The sequence below is a fragment of the Sebastes umbrosus genome, chromosome 16 (assembly GCF_015220745.1).
Source record: "Sebastes umbrosus isolate fSebUmb1 chromosome 16, fSebUmb1.pri, whole genome shotgun sequence".
NCBI classification, from domain to species: Eukaryota; Metazoa; Chordata; class Actinopteri; order Perciformes; family Sebastidae; genus Sebastes; species Sebastes umbrosus.
In genome coordinates this window covers 2,702,960-2,723,714 of record NC_051284.1, presented here as the reverse complement: position 1 = coordinate 2,723,714, position 20,755 = coordinate 2,702,960, and the positions used below count along the sequence as shown (strand labels likewise).

Sequence of the window (20,755 nt, the reverse complement as noted above, 5' to 3'; positions counted from 1 at the left end):
ATGACCTGTGATTGGTCAAAGTCTTTCGTCACGGGCTAGATTTTTTAAAGCCTGAAAACAGAGCCATGAGGAGGTGCAGAAGTCTAGTTTTCTCTCAGAACACTTGAATTACAAAATGCTGAAAGGTTATTATGGAACTTTTGACAAATGATGCAAAAAACTGAAGCTTTAATCATAGTATATCTGTAAAGAAAATATTTTAATTTTTTTTTTTTTTTTTTTTTTTTTTTACACTTAGTGACACAAACATTTTTATTTGATAGTACTTATATTTGCTTTTATAATTAATTTGTTATTTATGGCCGATACCGTTCTGTGATTTGCCATTGATTGTAATCTTTTTTTTTAATGACTATGATTTTGAAAATTCACATTTAAGTTAAGAATATATCAGTATCGGTAAAATTGTAACAAAAATCGGTATCATATCGTTTTAAAAAAAGTTATAGCTATAGCCTGATCACTATTCCCTCCATGTCGTTAGTTTTAAGCCTGTATGTGTGCAAAGTGACAATATGTCTGAGTGTAGCCTGATTATGTAATTATGGGTTTAGTTCAAGACATTTTTTTAATTGGTGAAAAAAGTGTGGAAAAATCACACACACCTATTAACACACACACACCTCTACGACATGAGAGAGAGGAGGAGGAGGCTGTGAGGAAGGAGAGAGAGAGAGAGAGAGAGAGAGAGAGAGAGAGAGAGAGAGAGAGAGAGAGAGAGAGAGAGAGAGAGAGAGAGAGCGAGAGAGAGATGGAGGGAGAGAGAGAAAGAGTGAGAGAGAGAGGGAGAGAGAGAGAGAGACACACAGAGAGAGAAGGAGAGAGAGCGAGAAGGAGAGATACACAGAGAGAGAGTGTGTGTGTGATAGAGAGAGAGAGAGAGAGAGAGAGAGAGAGTGAGAGTGAGAGTGGGTCTCGGAGCTCCAGCAGGGACCAGCAGTCTCTGGAACACTTTGGCCAGACTATGGAGTTGATATTCCGGGCTGGTTTCGGCGGAGCGGCGGGGGTCAGGCTGGGAGCCTCTATCTCTCCTCTCCTCCTCCTCCTCCTCCTCTGAGGGGCAGTGGAGGAAGTTCAGCGGCCAGCAGCTCCGGAGCAGCGCGGCCGGCCGCCAGGAGTCTGTCGGGAGTGTGTTTGAGGGAGTCGGGGTGGGGGGGTGAAGATGCGGAGCAGACCGCTGGTGACCACCTCAACTTCCGTCCTCTTTTCCTGGCTGCTTCGGCCAGGACCTTGTCCGTTCAGCATAATGCCCCATCTCTCCACCACCACCACCAGAAACCCGAGTCAGACCAGTCCGGAGCCGCGCCGGCAGCTGGGAGCGGACGCAGCGGGCACAATGCGGACTTTGTGTCCGGTGTGAGAGCAGCGGTCTGCGGCGGAGACAGACTGAGCTGCCCCGCTGGATGAGCAGCAGCAGCGAGACTTTCTGCTGTCCTGAAGGTAAGAGATCAGATATAGCAGTGTGGCCTGCTCTTTATTAGATATGTCAAAGTAGAATTTCAGTTTTATTCCCGTGTTCACATATTAGAATAAACAGTAAGAAATAAACAGAAAATAACTCAATTTACTCCATTAAAGGCTACACTTTATTTCATCAATCCCATCCCCCCATACATTTTCTTAAGGTTTCAAAGCAACAAAAAAAAGCAACAAAATGTGCTCATGGATTGTACTTGATATGGACTGCTCTTTCTCAAGCAAACCAGTTTATTCTCCTAAACTGGGGCAGTGCTGCTCAACAACAACAAGCTGTCTTCTTTAATATTGACTACTTCTTTTGCAAGAGCACATGATTGATGCCAAAGACCCTGCTGATAAACCTGCGGTGAGGTCGGGTCACCATCATTGGAATCGGTTTTGATGCCTTGTTTGCCCCCCCCAAGGAACATTACATAACTGTTGAACTGCCTTGGCCACAAATCAATGCAATCTGTCAATTGGCTGCTGCTGCTGCCTGCATGGTGCCATTTTTATTAATCATCACTACCACCCAGCTAACAACCACTAATAATACATTATCATCACTTCCTTTGCGGGGGACTCCAGATATTGGATTGTAAACTCATAATGTGCAGCAGTTGAGTGCACAGCTTTATTAATATGTTTTTTTCTTCAACTCACCTAAATAATGAGGCTTTTGTTTGTGAGCCAACTAACAAACGAAGCTGTTGGAAATCTCTCCTGTGACCTTGTGCGTACGGCAGCACCTTTTCCTCGCTGCGAGAGGCCCACATTGATCTTAGTTTTGTCCCTGTGCAAGAAATTTGTCTCATCTTATCTCTGCTGACAGGCTGCGTTCATCACCATCCAGCACTCCTCCTCTCCTCCAGCACACAGGGAAGAGAGGAATGCAAAAAGTAATTTAGCAATAATTAAGAGCAGGTATTTGGCTTTGTAGCAAGTCTTGTCGTAATACTGTATCTGCCGCATCATTTTGACACCCCCTCTTTAACTTCGCACCCAGTGCGACTGTTATCAGGCCATTAAATAGGTGTTATCAGTCGCTATAAGCACCATAGATGTGGGTCAATAAGGGCCTACTATGCCTACTACATTGTAAAAGTGAAACTTAAAAGCAACACGTTCTAACATGTTGTAAAATTCAATGAAACGTCACATTTTGAACACAAAAAAAAAGGCTTTTCTTTAGGTATAGGCAACAAAACTACAACTTCTTTAGGTTTAGGCAAAAAAAAAACATGTTAAGGCAATAATACTACAACTTCTTTAGGTTTAGGCAATAGAACTACAACTTCTTTAGGTTTAGGCAAAAAAAAACATGTTAAGGCAATAAAACTACAACTTCTTTAGGTTTAGGCAATAGAACTACAACTTCTTTAGGTTTAGGCAATAAAACTACAACTTGTTTAGGTTTAGGTAAAAAAGAAAAAACAGGTTTCGGCAATAAAACTACAATTTCTTTAGGCAAAAAACTACAACTTTTTTAGGTTTAGGCAAAAATAAACAGTCGGGCTAAGGCAATAAAACATCCTCTTTAGGTTTAGGCCAAAAAAACATGTATAGGCAATTAAACTACAACTTCTTTAGGCAACAAAACTTCAACTTCTTTAGGTTTAGGCAAAAAGAAAACAGGTTTAGGCAATATACAACAACACCTTTAAGCAATAAAACAACTTATTTAGGTTTAGGCAATACAACCACAACTTATTTAAGTTTAGGCAAAACAAACCATTTAGGTTTAGGGAAGAACATCATGTTTTGGGTTAAAATAACTACGAACACAGACAATTACACATATTTGGTTTCACACAGGATGCAATCTTCAGTCTCCTGGGTGAAAACCCTGTGTTTTATGTCCCATCCATCGTCCCCGACCTCCACCCCTTATGGAGTGTCACACTGTCTGTACTACAGCGCCTGACTTCCACTTCTGCTCCTGTCATAATTACTACGGTGGCTAGAGGTTGCTGTAGTGTTCTTTTATACCTTCTTTCGGTGATCTACCATGTGAATAGATGATAAAACCTACTAGTTGGTGTAGTAGGTCCCTAATGACCTACATCTATGAGGTTTGTATTGACTGATAACGCCTATGTAATAGCATGACAGTTCACCCTAAGGATGAGGCTTCCCTTGTGCTGTGGGGAAGGGTGCTACCCTCCAGGGCTGGACTGGAATAGATTCGTGGTGCTCATCAGCGAGCCAGTTGTCTCCTTCACTAGCTCACCTCACACCTCATTGCTCACGTAGTGTTTTCGACTGCCACGTTTTGATCCTTTGAATTGGTTGTTTTTTTTAAAATGCTCTTTATTCACGTTCATGGTTATCAACTGGGGAATAAAAAAAAAAGTTTGACGCCGCTTAGAGTGTGATTTCATTTTAGATTAGGGCTCACGTTACTAATCTGCACATAGACTTTTTTAAATGTATTTTTTTCCACCATTTCCCCACACACCTTTTCCCTTCAGTATCTTTTCAGATATCCTTTTTCCACTAGCTGTGTGTCTGAGGAATATGTAACAAGTCATTTGTATGCACACTGCTCTGCTCTCCCAATTTACAATGCGTTGCGTATGTGGGATAGAAAGGGAAAATAAATCCTTTGCTTGCATTTTGAGGAGGAAAAAAAAAAAAGGGACTGACTTTCCCATTATTCTTATTTCGCAACAGGTTTCTGGAACCAAATGTCAAGTCAGAGAGAGAGGCGTTATCGTCGTGGAACCGGCAGTGTGTGATGTGAAAGGAAAGAAGCGAGGAAGAGGACGTCCAATGATAACCCTCCAGTGTGTTCTACATGGCTCTGTTGGCGTCGTGAAGCGAGCTCTACCCGCTGGTGAAAGAGAAGAGAGGGTGAAAATGTGATGAACTTTACTAATGTCTCCCAGCTCAATTATGGACAGCGGCTGGTGAAGGAATCATATTGCTTAATGAGACCATTGTTCTTGTGTTTGGAAGCTTAGGACAACTAATTACCAAGGGATTACTCAAGACCCTCTTCAGCGCCAGGCCGGACATGGTGGTGTTATTGAGCAAACAGCCAAAATCCAATTGGATTTTTCGAATCCTAACTTCTTATAATTTTTTTCTCTGATTTGGTGTATTTTTTCTGATCCCTTTGAAATGGAGATACAGTGGCGTTTATGGAATAAGGACTGGGCCTCCTTTATAAGGCCGTGGATACCTATACTGTTGGGCCTTCACCTCCAGTTCTCCCGGGCCTCCAACTGTCCCGAGGAGTGCCGCTGCGACCGCACCTTTGTTTACTGCAACGAGCGGAGCCTGACCTCAGTGCCTCTGGGAATCGGTGAGGGTTATAAGACCCTCTACCTCCACAACAACCAAATCAATAACGCCGGTTTCCCCGTGGAGCTCCATCACGTGGCTTCCGTGGAAACTGTGTTTCTCTATGGCAACCAGCTGGATGAGTTCCCCATTAACCTGCCCAAAAATGTAAGAGTTCTCCATCTGCAGGAGAACAACATTCAGACCATCTCCAGAGCAGCTCTGGCTCAGCTTCTCTGGCTGGAGGAGCTGCATTTGGATGATAACTCCATTTCTACCGTAGGGGTGGAGGAAGGGGCCTTCCGCGAGGCGGTGAGCCTGAAGATGCTCTTTCTCACCAAAAACCACATGAGCAGTGTGCCTATCGGTCTTCCAGACGATCTGAAAGAGTTGCGCTTGGACGAGAACCGGATCGCCGTTATCGCAGAGGAAGCATTTAGGAATGTGACCCGCCTGCAGCGCCTCCTGTTGGACGGGAACCTGTTGACAGATGAAGGGATCGCACCGGGGACCTTTCAGGACCTGGTCACCCTTAGGGAGCTGTCCCTGGCCCGCAACTCCCTCACATACCCTCCCCCGTTCCTCCCGGGGGAGGTGCTTGTCAAATTAAACTTTCAGGAAAATCAGATGAACGGGATCCCTGCCAGGGCGTTTGCAGGGTTGCACAAGCTGGAGAGGCTGGATATTTCTAGCAACCAGCTGCAGTCTTTGACGGAGGGGGTCTTCGACGACCTCGTCAGTCTCCGACAGCTCACTGTTCGGAACAACCTTTGGCTGTGCGACTGCAGCATCAAATGGGTGGTGTCGTGGCTCAAATCTCTGCCGGCCTCGCTCAACGTGCGCGGCTTCATGTGCCATAAACCCGAGAAGTTCCGGGGCATGGTGATCAGGGAGCTGAGTGCCGAGCTGGTCCAGTGCCCGCACAGCACGGCGAGGGCGCCCCTGTCCACTTCACCGGCTGACACTGCTCTGGTCCCATCCCTGTCATCTTCCTCAGACACCACCCTGGTCACTCGGTACGTTTCGTCCTCCTCCAGGCGTCCCTTCCCCACATTACCCACCCTCTATTCAACCAGAGAGGGGGGGTTGAGAACTAAGCAACCTCTGGACCCTAGGAGGGAGACTTTGCAGGTCACGTTCGCCATACTGAACGGCTCGGCTATCCACGTCAGCTGGGTGGCCGCCTTTCCGGTCACGGCCTACAAGGTGACCTGGGCCAGGATGGGCCCCAGTCTGACAGGGGACACCGTCAGGGAGAGGATAGTGGGTGGGGATCACCGGGGGATCCGACTGGCTAACCTCGAGCCAAAGTCCACCTATCGGATCTGCGTCATTCCCTTGGATGCGTTCAATAATTACCGGCCCAAAGACGACACGGTGTGCACCGAGGCCATGACCACGGCGGCCTCTTTCGGCCCCGACAACAACAACAAAAGGCTGTCGGGGCCCGAGCAGGCCACGCAGCAGGAACCCAGCTCTCCTTTCTTGCTGGCCGGGCTGATAGGCGGGGCTGTGGTCGTGGTGCTGGTGGCACTCCTCAGCGTCTTCTGCTGGCACATGCACAAGAAGAGCCGCTCCAAGTCCTCCACCAAGTGGAAATACAACCGGGGTCGGAGAAAAGACGGCGACTACTGCGAGGCGGGCACCAAGAAAGATAATTCCATCCTGGAAATGACTGAGACCAGCTTCCAGATAGTCTCGCTTAACAACGAACAGCTCCTCAAGGGAGACTTCCACATCCAGCCTATTTACACCCCTAACGGGGGCATCGGCTTCCGAGACTGCCCCCTGGAGAACAACAGCACAGTTTACTGCAAGAACAATGTTCAGGACGCAGACTTTTGTGGCACATGATGGTTTCGGAGAGCATTTTTACTGACAACTATCCACACTTTACTGGACACTGTACAGTGTTAATATTATTTGAAACCCCTGTGTCTTTCAAGAAATGTAATTTATACAACCAACTGGACGGTATTTTTTATACAACAGCATTGGATTTATAAGTTATTGGGTTCTGTGCACACAGACATGTACAATCAGGATTCATTTATTTCCAAGTGTTAAGGCTGGGTTTCATTTTGATTTTTCAGTAATAGTGAATGATTTTGAAGTCATTGTATACTGTAACCATGACAGAATCTAGCCACAGTACATCATACCAGTACTGAGAGCAGCTGTATGGGAGAAGGAGAAAAGAGACAGGCACAAATCAGCCACACTCACCACTAGAGGGCGTAGTTTTTCTGGAAAACCATACAGTCAACCACACTTTCCCTCCGACTGTTTTTAATCAAGTCATCACAGTAACACGGCACATTTGTTTAATTGCCACTACAGTCAATAATAGAGATGCAAATTATTGGATTCCTGCTCTAGGAAGAGGACATATTTTTTATGCAAATGGGATTTTTTTTCTCTGCTTCAAAAGGAAATGTAAAGGTCACACTCATTAAACATTCACAGAAAGTGGCGAGCCGCAGCGCTTTCACCTGCTTCTCAAGATTAATACATTATCACCGTTATGGGGTCATGTTATTAGTGCTAGCTGTGTTTGATGGGGGGGTGTCACAGAGTGAGCAGAAGAAGAAGAAGAAAAAAAGCACATCTGCCATCTACTGTATGTTTAACCCATTAAGAACTGACTCTTTTCCTTTTGTTCAGCAGAAATAATGTTATGGTAAAACAGTATATATATGTGCCTTGAAGTTATCAGCTTACAATGTCTTTTGAATCCATGTTTTTTTTTGTTGCACAAAAGGTGTACTGTATATACATTCAATTGAATTGTTGTCGAGGAAATCTCTTGCTCTTGATTATTTATTTACCTCGTTACACATTTAATTAAAAACATATCTCCAAAAAGTGAATTTATGAATCTTATGATGTGTCCCAGAATGATCACGGACGGTTAAAAGCATGTGGGAGAGTTCAGCGATAGTAGCTGTTTGGAGAGGGAAGGGTCCTTTGAGGATGACTGGTACGAGCTCAAAAGTCACAAAAAGATTGCACTTAAAGTCTACTTAAAGGTCCCATATTGTAAAAAGTGAGATTTTCACGTCTTTTATATTATAAAGCAGGTTTAAGTGATATATAAATACTGTTAAACTATCAAAACGGTCAATATACGGAGAAATACACACAGCCCGTATTCAGAATCTGTGCGTTTGAAACAAGCCGTCAGGATTTCTGTCAATTTGTGATGTCACAAATATGCAATATTTAGACCATTACCATTTTAAACATAAACATTCTAAATGTGTCCCAGTTTATTTCCTGTTGCAGTGTATGTAAATAACATCAGCTGACAGGAAGTACACATGGACCCAAGCTGTTGCCTAGCAACGCAATTCCGTTGAAATGCCCTAAAACGGAGCGTTTCTGACAGAGGGTGAATACAGGTATATTCAGGCAGACAGTATCAGGAAAATCATTTTCTTTTTTTACATTACAGCATGTAAACATGTTCTAGTAGAAACACAAAATACAAGTATGAACCTGAAAATGAGCACGATATGGGACCTTTAAAGGTCAAACATTTAGAATGTTTACGTTTAATACCGTGTAATGGTCTAAATATTGTATATTTGTGACATCATTAATAGACAGAAATCCTAACGGCTTGTTTCAAACGGGCTGTGTGTATTTTTCTGTATATTGAGCGCTTCGATACTTTCACAGTATTTATAAAGCACTTAGACCTGCTTTATAATATAAAAGCCATGAAAATCTCACTTTTTACAATATGTGACCTTTAATACAAACCCATATTAAAGCAGCCTCACTGCAGCCGTGAGCATGCACCGAAGCAGTCAAACAATAGTCTGAATGTGTGGCATGTTAGGTTATTTTGTTCCTGAATGAGGAATTAAAGGAGTATTTAAAGGGGATGTATGACAAACTCACTTTTTCAGTGCTTGTGCACATACATCTGGGTATCTGGAAAGCCTGCCAACACACAAACTGTGAAATAAGACGACCCGGTTAGTTTTTTTGTGGGCTGTCTAGATCAGAAAACATGTGTTTCAACGAGCCGTTCAGATTTAGCTCCCCTTCTTATGTCACAGGCGCTAAAACGGAACATTTCAGACAGTGGGTGAATACAGGTATATTCAGACAGATGGGATGAGAAAAAAGTTGTGTTTTTTTAACATTAAAGCTTCAGTAGGCAGAATGTTTTTGGCATCAGTGGGCAAAAATTCCATAATAACCTTTCAGCAAATTGTAATTAAAGTGTTCTGAGAGAAAACTAGACTTCTGCTCCTCTTCATGGATCTGTTTTCAGGCTTTAGAAAATCAAGCCCCTGACGGGAGACTTTGGCCAAGACTTTGAGCGTTCCTATAGGCTGTGTTCTGGCTGGTGGACAATGCTTGGTATTTCCTCAACTGATCTCAACATGGCTGCCGGGTCCCAAACTTTCTCATTTTACAGCTAAACAGTACACTACAAGATGTTTCTGAAAACATTTGAGGAGAGAAATAGGCATTACAGTAACAGAAAAGTGATTCATATTTGATCAGCGCTGCCTAGTTTGACCGTTTGGTCGGAGTTAGCGAGTGATTGACAGCTGCTAAGAAACGGCAAGGCTTATTATCTGTCTCATGCACTACTGTCAGGATATAGTGAGCGTTTTATAAAAATAACTTATTTTAATCATATTTGCTCCATTTCTACCCACTGCTGCTTAAAAGGGCAAGTAACAATTAGGGGGCTCTATTGGCAGAAATGGATTATAATATTAATAAGTATGTTTTCATTAGTGTATAATCACCTGAAAATAAGAATTGTGTTTTTGTTACCTTAGTAGGAGACATTTATATCTACATATGGAGCGGGTCCTCTTCATGGAGGCCACCATGTTGCTCCACCAACATTAACGTTACTCGCTGTTGTCATAGTCGCTCTCTCCCTCTTGCTTCACCACTCACTTCCCACGTACACACACACTCTACACACTGGCTCTGCTCCAGATGGCTCTAGAGAGGAACATTCACGTCGGCCATCGTAGCTCTCCAACACACTTGGCACAAGGGAGAGGCTTCAGTTGGTTGCAATCTCCTCACCTCCCTGCTAGATACTGCCAGATCCTATACACTGGACCTTTAAAACATGTAAATACGTTAGAAACCCAAAGAACAAGTATGAACCTGAAAATGAGCATGATATGTCCCCTTTAATGACCTGTGAAGTGTTGTTAATCACAGCTTCGATCAGTCTTAGAACCATTACGTTTTTACTCTCTAAAGCTGTCAAATGGACCTTTTCCACGACAGGAACTTGATGACCTTTAAACTGTAGCTTCCCACAACCAGAACCTGTAAGAACCCTGTAGGTTCTGCCCTGTTTTTCACTATGCTTTATAAACCAACCAACCTAATAATAACATATCAGCCAATACCACGAGTGGTATCCATCCATAGCTTTCTTTTGGACATTTTTCTTTTTTTTGTAATCTTTTTGCAAGTTTATGTGGAATTTCTTTTTTTTATTTTTTATTTTTCAACAACAAAGATACAGGAATAGCATACAGATAAGAAGGTAGGGGTGGATACAGGCTAACCACATATGGAATGCTGAAATAGAGAGATTAACTGAAAATGTGCACGGGGAGGAAGATGTGTGGTGAATAATCGTTGTAAAGAAAGCAGCTGTGTGGATTCAGTTTGGGCATAAAGGTATTTGAGGCATTTGTGTTGGAAGTAACAATAGAAACAAACAAAATGACTATTGGTAGACAGGGACTAAATATGTGGATGAATAAGTAAATAAATAAATAGAAAGACATTTCAATAAATCATATGCAGTAGTAATAATATTCTAATAATCTTCTTAGTAGCACGATCCATAGTATCCATATATATATATATATATATATATATATATATACTGCATATATATGTATTTAATCATGATTGTCTTCATTATCTGTTCTAAATGTACCTTAAAGAGAGATTTGTCAAGTATTTAATACTTTTATCAACATGGGAGTGGACAAATATGCTGCTTTATGCAAATGTATGTATATATTAATTATTGGTAATCAATTAACAACACAAAACAATGACAAATATTGTCCAGAAACCCTCACAGGTACTGCAAAAAGCATAAAAAATATGCTCAAATCTCTAGCTTTTAAACTGAGCCCGCTACAACTTCAAAATCACAAGTGGCATTAATGCGTTAAATAAATTTGTACCCTTAAAGGTCCCATATTGTAAAAATTGAGATTTTCATGTCTTTTATATTATAAAGCAGGTTTAAGTGCTTTATAAATAATGTTAAACTATCAAAACGCTCAATATACGGAGAAATACACACAGCCCGTATTCAGAATCTGTGCGTTTGAAACAAGCCGTTAGAGGGTGAATACAGGTATATTCAGACAGACGGAATGAGAAAAATAATGTGTTTTTTGCACATTACAGCATGTAAACATGTTCCAGTAGAAATCTGAAATACAAGTATGAAACTGAAAATGAGCATGATATGGGACCTTTAAATAATTATAATGAACGAAACTTGATCATACAGTCCAGCTCTTATATTCTTCTTGAAATATCAGCCAGATTTATTATATAAAGTTTGGTTTGATTTGCGTTGCTGTGCATTGCAATTGAAGATCGTGAGCGGCAGTAACTTCAGAGGACTTAAAAGCGCTTGATTCCACATTTTTCTGATGTAAAAGGAACCCTCGTTCTTTTTATCCTCTCTAATTAGAGTTGAAAATGTATCTTTTAAAAGTACAGGAAGAGTATAAATGATGAATCAGTTGTGAGAGCGGATACTGTACTTCCTCGGTTGAAGTGCCTCAGGGACATACGGATCTTATTACTCTGACTTCTTCTTTATTCTGTATAAACTGTGTTGGACAGTATTTAATCTTTCTGATGGCCACAGATCCATATTTTTTTTGCCAGCGAAGCAGACATTAGATCTTTCTAATATGTCTTAGTAGATACGCACACAGAGGCGGGGACAAAAGAAGCAGAGCTGGCTGCAAAATGATGTAGATAGTCAGCCAGATAAATCTTGGGATCATTCCGGATTATTACAACTTGGGTCTTATTTTTGTAGTTTTGGCCAATACTGCCTAACAGTAATGAGAACATTGCACACACCATGTTAAGAGGAGACACTAGAGGTGAATAGGGTAAAAACTTGAACTAATAGATATCACCATAAAACTTCCCCAGTTGATTATTTACATTAAGGCAATTATTTTTTGTATTACAGGTTTTCTGAATTGTTTTTGTTTAAAGGTCCCATATTATAAAAAAGTGAGATTTTCATGTTTTTTTTTATTATAATAATGTAAATACTGTGAAAGTATCGACACACTCAATTCACAGGGAAATACACATAGCCCGTATTCAGAAACTCTGCATTTGAAACAAGCTGTCAGGATTTCTGCCCATTCGTGATGTCACAAATATACAATATTTAGACCCTTTACACATATTTAAATGTAAATATTCTAAATGTGTCCCAGTTTATTCCTGGTTGCAGTGTATGTGAATGTCATCAGCTGAAAGGTAGTAAACATGGACCCAAGCTGTTGCCTAGCAACGCAATTCTGTTGCAATTCCGTCGCAATTCTGTCGAAATTCCATCAAAATGCACTAAAACGGAGCGTTTCAGACAGAGGGTGAATACAGGTATATTCAGGCCGACAGTATGATGAAAATATATGGGACCTTTAAATATACAAGTGAGGAATCATCAGATTTGTGCTAATTTGCATACATCTCCAGAACATAAATGTGAACATTGGATAAAGCCAGGTTCAAAATTAATTTCATTTTGTTGAAATATTAGAGTCAAAGATTTTTACAGAGGGAATTTTGATCACTCCATAAATCAGAAAATACTGTCAACAGCCATAAAAGAAATACATTTTTGCAATGTTTTTAGGAATACAATGTTGTATAATTCAGACTACGATATAATATATGAACAAACCCTCTTTATCCTACTCGGTAAAAACTTGAATATAAATTTAGAAATCAAATTGGAAAGTTTGGTGTATGTAAGTGCTACTGAAGTGGATATGGATGTTATCAGGTCAAGGTACCCCTTTGGAAATGGCAATGCCAGTTTTTCCTCCAAAATTTACCACACGTTTGAAGCGCTATTTAACGTCCTTTGCGACAAGCTAGTGTGACATGGTAGCTTCACTCTAGCTTTAAAACTGAGCCCACTACAACTTAAAAATCACAAGTTGCGTTAATGTGTTAAAGAAATTAGTGGCGTTATAACGGATTTCAATTGAATCGCGTTATTTCATTAATTTTGACTTTTTTCATTAAGCATGCATATTTTTCAACTCCCATGTTAATAAGAGTATTAAATACTTGACAAAACTCCCTTTAAGGTGCATTTTGAACAGATAATGAAGACAACCGTGATTAAATACATATATATATATATACTGTATATATATACACAGTATATATATGGATTTTGAACAGATAAAAAAAATGGATTAATTTGCAGTTAATCGCGATTAACTACGGACAATCATGTGATTAATCGCAATTCAATATTTTAATTGATTGACAGCCTTAGTTCCAATACTATGATAACTATATACTGTACACTCAAGGTACCCATACTCCCAAGCATGCATTGTATGTTTGCAATAACCAGCACCAGTTCCCACTCTCACTTAGTTTTGGTAAAGTACGTTTATTTAAATCTTTGATTATTGATTAACGCTGATTGATTATTTCTTTTTTTAATTCACCTGATGATCACATCACATTTCAATCATCTTCTTTAAACGTCGTCGACTTTAACTAATAAATATCACCATGAAACTTCCCCAGTTGATTACTTACATTAAGACAATTATTTTTTTGTATTAAAAGTTTTCTGAATTTATTTTTTGTAAATATGCAAGTGAGAAATTATCAGATTTGTGCAAATTTTTTATACATTTCCAGAACATACATGTGAACATTGGATAAAGCCAGGTTCAAAATTCTTGTTTCATTTTGTTGGCATGCTAGAGTTAAAGGTTTTTACTGAAAGGATTTTGGATATCTCTTTGAATCACTCCATAAATCAGAAAATATTGTCAACAGCCACGCCATTCCCCTGACGGACGGTCGGCTAGACAGACAGACAGATGGACGGACAACCTGAAAACATGACGCCATGATGTAGATAAAGTTTAACAGCAGCTGCCTTCTGGCTGGTGTTAAATGTGCCACTCTGCTGACAGCCCAACAGAACTAAAGCCTTGGACACACCAGGAACGTCAGGAGCGTGTGGTGGCTGCGTGATTCACGCGTTGGGCGTTCACACCAGCTGCGTGTCTGCTGCGTGTCTGCTGCTGTCATCCCTTTCTTTCTTCATAGAGTTTGCCTTTTAATGGCCATTTAATTTCATTATAGATGTCATTTATATTTATTTTAGACCGAAAAAGTTAATGAAACGTGTGGTGATTTGTAAATAATAGTAATAATCCAGAATTAATACTCCGTACTATATTCATTCATGGAGCTCTCCATGTCACTGCATGTTCTAGAACACTGTCTGGCACATATTACAGAATAAAAGCCTCGTGTTAACAAATGAAGGAATTCTGTCCACAGAAAAAAAGCTTGAGGACTTTTATTTTGAAATGAAAGCAGGAAGTGTTGATTTAAACCCCATACTTTATCAATTCATGGAGCTCGCCAAGTCACTGCCTGTTCCACAGCACTGACTGCTCATATTTCAGAATAAAAGCCTTGTGTTAACAAATGAAGGAATTATGTTCTTAGAAAAAAAGCTTGAGGGCTTTTATTTTGAAATGAAAGCAAGAAGTGTTGATTTAAAAATAAGTCTTTACTTTTTTTTCATCTCCGTAACATATTCTACAGATAGACATCAAAACTGTAGTAATGTTGCTGGTATATTGTCAATATACAGTCAATAGATCACCTGACGCGTGTCTCCCGTGGGCAGTGTGGCTGCTCTAACCTGTTAACACGGACACCAAAATAAAAAACAACAGGTAACGCAGCCACCACGCGCTCCTGACGTTCCTGGTGTGTCCCGGGCTTAAGGCTTCATTTAAAACAGCTGCCATCGTCGATTGTAGCTGTACCAGCAGTCATGATGTGATGTTTTTGGATCTGGTTAAAACAATCATATTTTACTGCGTTCTGACACCCTCGGCCCAGCCCCCTCAGAAGAGTTATATCAGATATTTCAACTGGGTCGGATCGATCCATCACATGACGGCTGTTGTTATGCAGTGAAGACTGAGAAAGGTAATGCGATCAGTAGAATGAAGACAGCTGAAAAGATTTACTATCCATCTGTGCAAATTACAGTTGTAGTGAAATGGTCCCAAGCAGCCAGGTGTGTTCGTCCTGCTGTGGCTTGTGCTGTTTGGTCGGCTGGCGTTCCAGTCTGGTTCTGCAGAACCACAAGCTGCAGCAGAAACAAACAAATGCACTGGGGGAGGACATTGAGGCTTTACTGAGTCACTTGATTTAAAAGAAATCAATAAAATCATATTGTGCCATATGCAGTTAACACAAATTCAAATGTCAAAATGTATTTTTTTTATTTGGTAATTACTTCTATTTATAAACACACAAGAGGTCCCCTTTAACAAGAAAGGTGTTATAATCCTTGCATTTAAAATACATAATATACTGTACACCATGACACTACATGATGCATTTAATTCTGAATAAATCATTTAAAATAAAATATTGATCCTTAAGACATTGGTTCAAGTTCTACATAGTGATTCTAACGTTAAAGCAGCAGTGGGTAGAAATGGAGCAAATACGATTAAAAAAAAGTTATTTTTATAAAACGGTCACTATATCCAGACAGTAGTACATGAGACAGGTCATCTGAAAAAAATCATGTTCCTCTGTGTCCTCTGTTGTCCTCCGGTGCTCCTAATGGCAACTGCAAGATTTCACAGACCGGAGGAAAACAACCAATCAGAGCTGATCTGGAGCCTTGCCGTTTCTTAGCAGCTGTCAATCACTCACAAACTCCGATCAGACGGTCAAACTAGGCAGCGCTGATCAAATATGAATCAATATTATATACGACATGGGAAACCTCTGTTAGTCTGGAGGAGCTGCAGCAGTTATTTCTGCACAAACGTCCACTGTACATTCACTAGATATTCTCAGAGCTACTAACTCTTCTGCAGTGTGGAGTGTGCGCGCATGCACATGAGAGGTGGAGTGAAAGAGCGAGTGAGAACGAGCGCGGTGTGTGAGTGAAGGCAGGCAGAGGAGCAGAGTACAGCAGAGACTCCGGCCCCGGAGACCAAAGCTACGGTCTCCTCTGTGTCTTCTGACCACGGTTGGGAGGGCTGGAGCAGGATTAGTTAACACTGTTTAACAGACGGGCTTCACTAGATATGACTTTGCGGTTTTGGTGCTTCCGTGTAGTTTGTGTTGGAACAGCGTATCCACACGCGAGCGCGCATGGTACACCGACCCGCAATGATTTATAAGAGTATAAGAAGTTACAAACAGTCACTTTAATCCATCCATTCTTCGTGAATTTTCAGAACAGAGTAGTGCAAAAACTAACATCGCTAATTCTTCCGCCATTTTTGTTTACACCAAAGTCACGTTTGATCGGGAGAGATTTTGCGAGATTTCCGTTTTTTGAGTCAGGACTCTTCATGAATGGATCTGTTAGTGTGTGGTGGCTGTTTTGGCCGTATCGTTGCTCTCACACTACAGGAACACCACTGTTAAATTTAACAGAACATGTCGTTATGTGTGGGATCTCTCACATTTTACACATCTGTTAAGATCTGAAAAATCTTTTAGTGAGGGCCAGCCTTAAGCCACATGAAGAACAGAAGGGAATAAAACACCTTCCTAACTGCTTATTTTACAGAGAGATGTTTGAAATAATGCACAGTGGTTGGTCGGCTCTACTAAAGGTAATTATTGAGTGTTTCACAGTTGATTTTGAAGCACTATACCTACGACAAGAAAATACCACATTAAACAAACCGATGTACTTTCCCAGAGGAAGGGATTCAGCCTGTATAATGTTGTAAATGGTTTTAAAACCAACAGCAGTGGTGGACTGAAATCAAGTGTCTTTTCCTCTTTAATTCATAGTGGATGGATAAAACAGCCCTCTGATCTCAGGAACGTTTGGCTTCCATTTCTCCTGGTCATTACTGTGGTCAGCTTGCATTAAATTGCATTAGAGAGCCACTAACAGCCTCCACTCCCTCCTCACACACACACACACACACACATACACACACAAATCTACTCCACACACACAAAAGTATTGATCTCTGGAGCTCCACTGGATTATGAAGAATGGCTACCAGCGTTAATGACACTTCACCTGAGATAGACTGCCTCTCCCCACTGCTTTGGTAGGGAGGTGAAAATGCGTGCACGGGGAAATCAGCGGTGAGATGTTGTCCCAGCTTGTCCCTGGATCTTCTTGCATTGATTAACTGTTGAAACTGAGAAATAAAGGAATAATTTATGCCTGAAATAATGGATTGGATCGTATAGTGGAGGGTCATTTTGGTGGTGTTGCAGCCTCGCATCGTGGCTCAGTCATTTCATCAAAGTTACTGTAAATGTTTGCACTATACAGTGGTGTTGTGGATAGTCTTTCATTTGTACAGCAACATTATATCAATGTTAGCCCTTGAATTTCATCAGCGTCACTACAGCACATGAGAGTCATATGCATAGAGAGCCAGGTTCTATAAATAGGATAAATTATTACATTTACACATATGCAAAAAGCAAAAAACAAATTAAAGCTGCGAGCAGCGATGATGGGCCCTCGCACCTTTCCGCGCATCGGGGGTACTGGCGGGACCCTGACTGGCGCGGCCAGGCACAATGAAACCGGAACTCTGATGAGCGCAATGACGCCTCCCACAAGACTCTACGACAAACAGTTCATGAGTTATGAAAGGGGGCGTGGCTAACGTCTTGGGGCGGGGCTATGAGTCTATATTGACATGAAATATGACCTCAGGCCTGGACCACCATCATGGCTGAGAAATTTGGAGCAGATTTGACAAAGTATGCTGAAGTTACAACAACTACCTGTTTCATGGCGAATGGCTCAAAATGGCCGCCACGCCACGGTCAGGTCGTTCAGTGAAAACTCAACATTTGAATAGCTTTTCATCCTCAAGGTCTTAAGATGGTCCTGACAAAATTTCAAGTCGATCTGATCAAATCTGTAGGAGGAGTTCGTTAAAGTACACGTCCTATAAAACGCTGAAAATGGGCGAAAATCGCACATTAAATTCAAAATTGCTGACTTCCTGTTGAGTTTTGGGCATACCTCCAAGAGGCTTTTTAGTGCGTCTCCACAAGTTACATCTGTCTACCAAATTTCATACATGTAGGTGAAACCGGAGCGAAGGGCTCAATTTTTCCAACTTACGGCGCTTACGGCTGTTTTGCACTAGCAGAAACCTCACCATGCTGCTTTAGATAAGTCTCTTGACAATTAATAGGGCTAGGACGATTCAATACTATCACGATACTTGGGTGCTTTCACGAACTGCTGTGCGACTGGGCTGTACAAAAACAACAGTTGCATATAATATGTTTTATCAGCCCATCTCTCAGGTTGCTGCCCTGCTATAGTGGCAGAATAAAGGGGCCTCTCTGAAGTCTGTGTCAGGAATACGGCACTGAGCAAATCCTGTTTTTCAACAGCTGTTAAAAGTTGGTGGTCTGGCTCACTTTGTTTCTTCTTCATTCGACCTTGACACAGCTCCGTAGAGTCCAGTTCGCTCCTCTAATCAGCCTGCAGCCTCAGCCTATTGTGTGTGTGTGTGTGTGTGTGTGCGTGTGTGTGCAGTGATGCGAGTCCTGGTGTGGAGTGTGGACAAAAGGTTAGTTATAGGATGCAGCCTTTCTGGCTCACACAGTGTGTCCTATTATCACCAACATATTGGACTGGTAGGCTACATTACTCACAGTGCTGGCAGCGCACCAACAAGCTCAGCTCTCTTTCATCATCATCTGCAATACTGCACTTTTTTGCATGGTAACACATGAAGTATTAAGAAAAAAATAACTAAATCAGTCAGCCCTGTCTGCTGCATCAACATACGGTTTAAATTGCATAACCGTACATGATTCAAGGTGAGACCAATCCACCATTTAGTTCTCTCTTCATATCCAGCTTTTCTCTGTATTTATACATCATCATACTAGACTGACTGTAAATATGAGCTGGCAAAAGGAAACACAGTTCAGCCTTACATTACATGCAGAATAAGCTGTTTTTTGTTGTCAAAGTTGACGCGATAATAAAACGTTAACGCAAATTAGTTTAAATGACACTAATTTCTTTAACGCAATTTTTAGGTTGTAGCGGGCTCAGTTTTGAAGCTAGAGGGAAGATACTGGTATCATATGAAACTAAAACTTTAAAAAAATAAAAAGAATAATTATTATACATTATTATTTCTGGCTTATTCGCAATTAATCGCAAATTAACCACACATCTGTACAAAATGTCCCTTAAAGGGAGATACGTCAAGCAAACTGCAACCCAACAGGCAACAACAGCTGTCAGTGTGTCAGTGTGCTGACTTGACTATGACTTGCCCCAAACTGCATGTGATTATCATAAAGTGGGCATGTCTGTAAAGGGGAGACTCGTGGGTACCCATAGAACCCATTTACATTCACATATCTGGAGGTCAGAGGTCAAGGGACCCCTTTGAAAATGGTCATGCCAGTTTATCCTCGCCAAAATTTAGCGCAAGTTTGGAGCGTTATTTAGCCTCTTTTGCAACAAGCTAGTATGACGTGGTTGGTACCAATGGATTGTTTTAAAGCGTCGCTACAATCTAAAAATCGCAAGTTGCATTAATGCGTTAAAGGTCCCATATTGTAGAAAGTGAGATTATCATGTCTTTTATATTATAAAGCAGGTTTAAGTGCTATATTAATACTGTTAAACTATCAAAACACTCAATAAAAATACGGAGAAATACACACAGCCCGTATTCAGAAACTGTGCGTTTGAAACAAGCCGTTAGGATTTCTGTCCATTCGTGATGTCACAAATATACGACGTTTAGACCATTTCAGTTTTAAACAAACATTCTAAATGTGTCCCAGTTTATTTCCTGTTGCAGTGTATGTGAATAACATCAGCTGACAGGATGTAAACATGGACCCAAGCTGTTGCCTGGCAATGCAATTCCATTGAAATGCACTAAAACAGAGCGTATTAGACAGAGGACAAATACAGGAATATTCAGGCAGACAGTATGAGGAAAATAAAGTTGTTTTTTTAACATTACAGCATGTAAACATGTTCTAGTAGAAACACAAAATACAAGTATGAACCTGAAAATGAGCATGATATGGGACCTTTAAAGAAATTAGTGCCATTTAAACGAATTTGCATTAACGTGTTATTATCACGTTAACTTTGACATCCTTTTTTGTGAGAAAGACAAATTGGATGACGGATCAGGATAGAGTTAACGCTGACATGTAGGCACATCAGTGTGGTCAGATTTGCGGAATGTGGAAGTAGTAATTCTAGAGGTAGATATGCAGAGTTGAGTGGATAACAAGGACAGTAGTGATAGACAAGGTGGTGACTGCTCCTATTCTGACGGCTGTAACGTTAGTGAGATGTGGAGTTTCACACACTGAACGTTAAAGGACCCATATCATGCTCATTTTCAGGTTCTATCTTTATTTTGGGTTTCTACTAGAAAATGTTTACATATTATATTGTTTAAAAAAAACTTTTATTTTCCTCATACTGTCTGCTTGAATACACCTGTATTTACCCTATGTCTGAAACGCTCCGTTTTAGTACATTTCAATGGAATTGTAACAGAATCGCGTTGTTAGGCAACAGCTTGGGTCCATGTTTACATCCTGTCAGCTGACGTCATTCATATCCACTGCAACAGCAAATAAACTGGGACCCATTTAGAATCTTTAAAACTTTGAAATGGTCTAAATATTGTAGATTTGTGACATCACAAATAGACAGAAAATCCTG

At 40.9% G+C, this 20,755-nt stretch overlaps 1 protein-coding gene across 2 annotated transcripts; it reads left to right on the top strand.

The window, feature by feature from the left end:
• The first annotated feature begins 856 nt into the window (after window positions 1-856).
• Window positions 857-8,229, top strand: si:dkey-87k14.1 (leucine-rich repeat transmembrane protein FLRT2). Of its 2 annotated transcripts, XR_005210549.1 has the most exons (3): window positions 857-1,440; window positions 4,132-7,574; window positions 8,219-8,229. XR_005210549.1 is itself a non-coding variant. In XM_037796453.1 (2 exons), exon 2 carries the CDS (start codon window positions 4,582-4,584, stop codon window positions 6,595-6,597), a length of 2,016 nt encoding a protein of 671 aa, XP_037652381.1. In that variant the 5' UTR covers window positions 857-1,440; window positions 4,132-4,581; the 3' UTR covers window positions 6,598-7,613. The 2 variants fall into 2 exon arrangements, 1 of the variants encoding a protein (XP_037652381.1); XM_037796453.1 differs by lacking the exon at window positions 8,219-8,229 and having other exon boundaries at window positions 4,132-7,613.
• Window positions 8,230-20,755: the final 12,526 nt, after the last annotated feature.

Coding starts and splice junctions, on each gene's coding strand:
- si:dkey-87k14.1 (XM_037796453.1), top strand. CDS start 4,582: ATGGAGATACAGTGGCGTTTATGGAATAAGGACTGGGCCTCCTTTATA.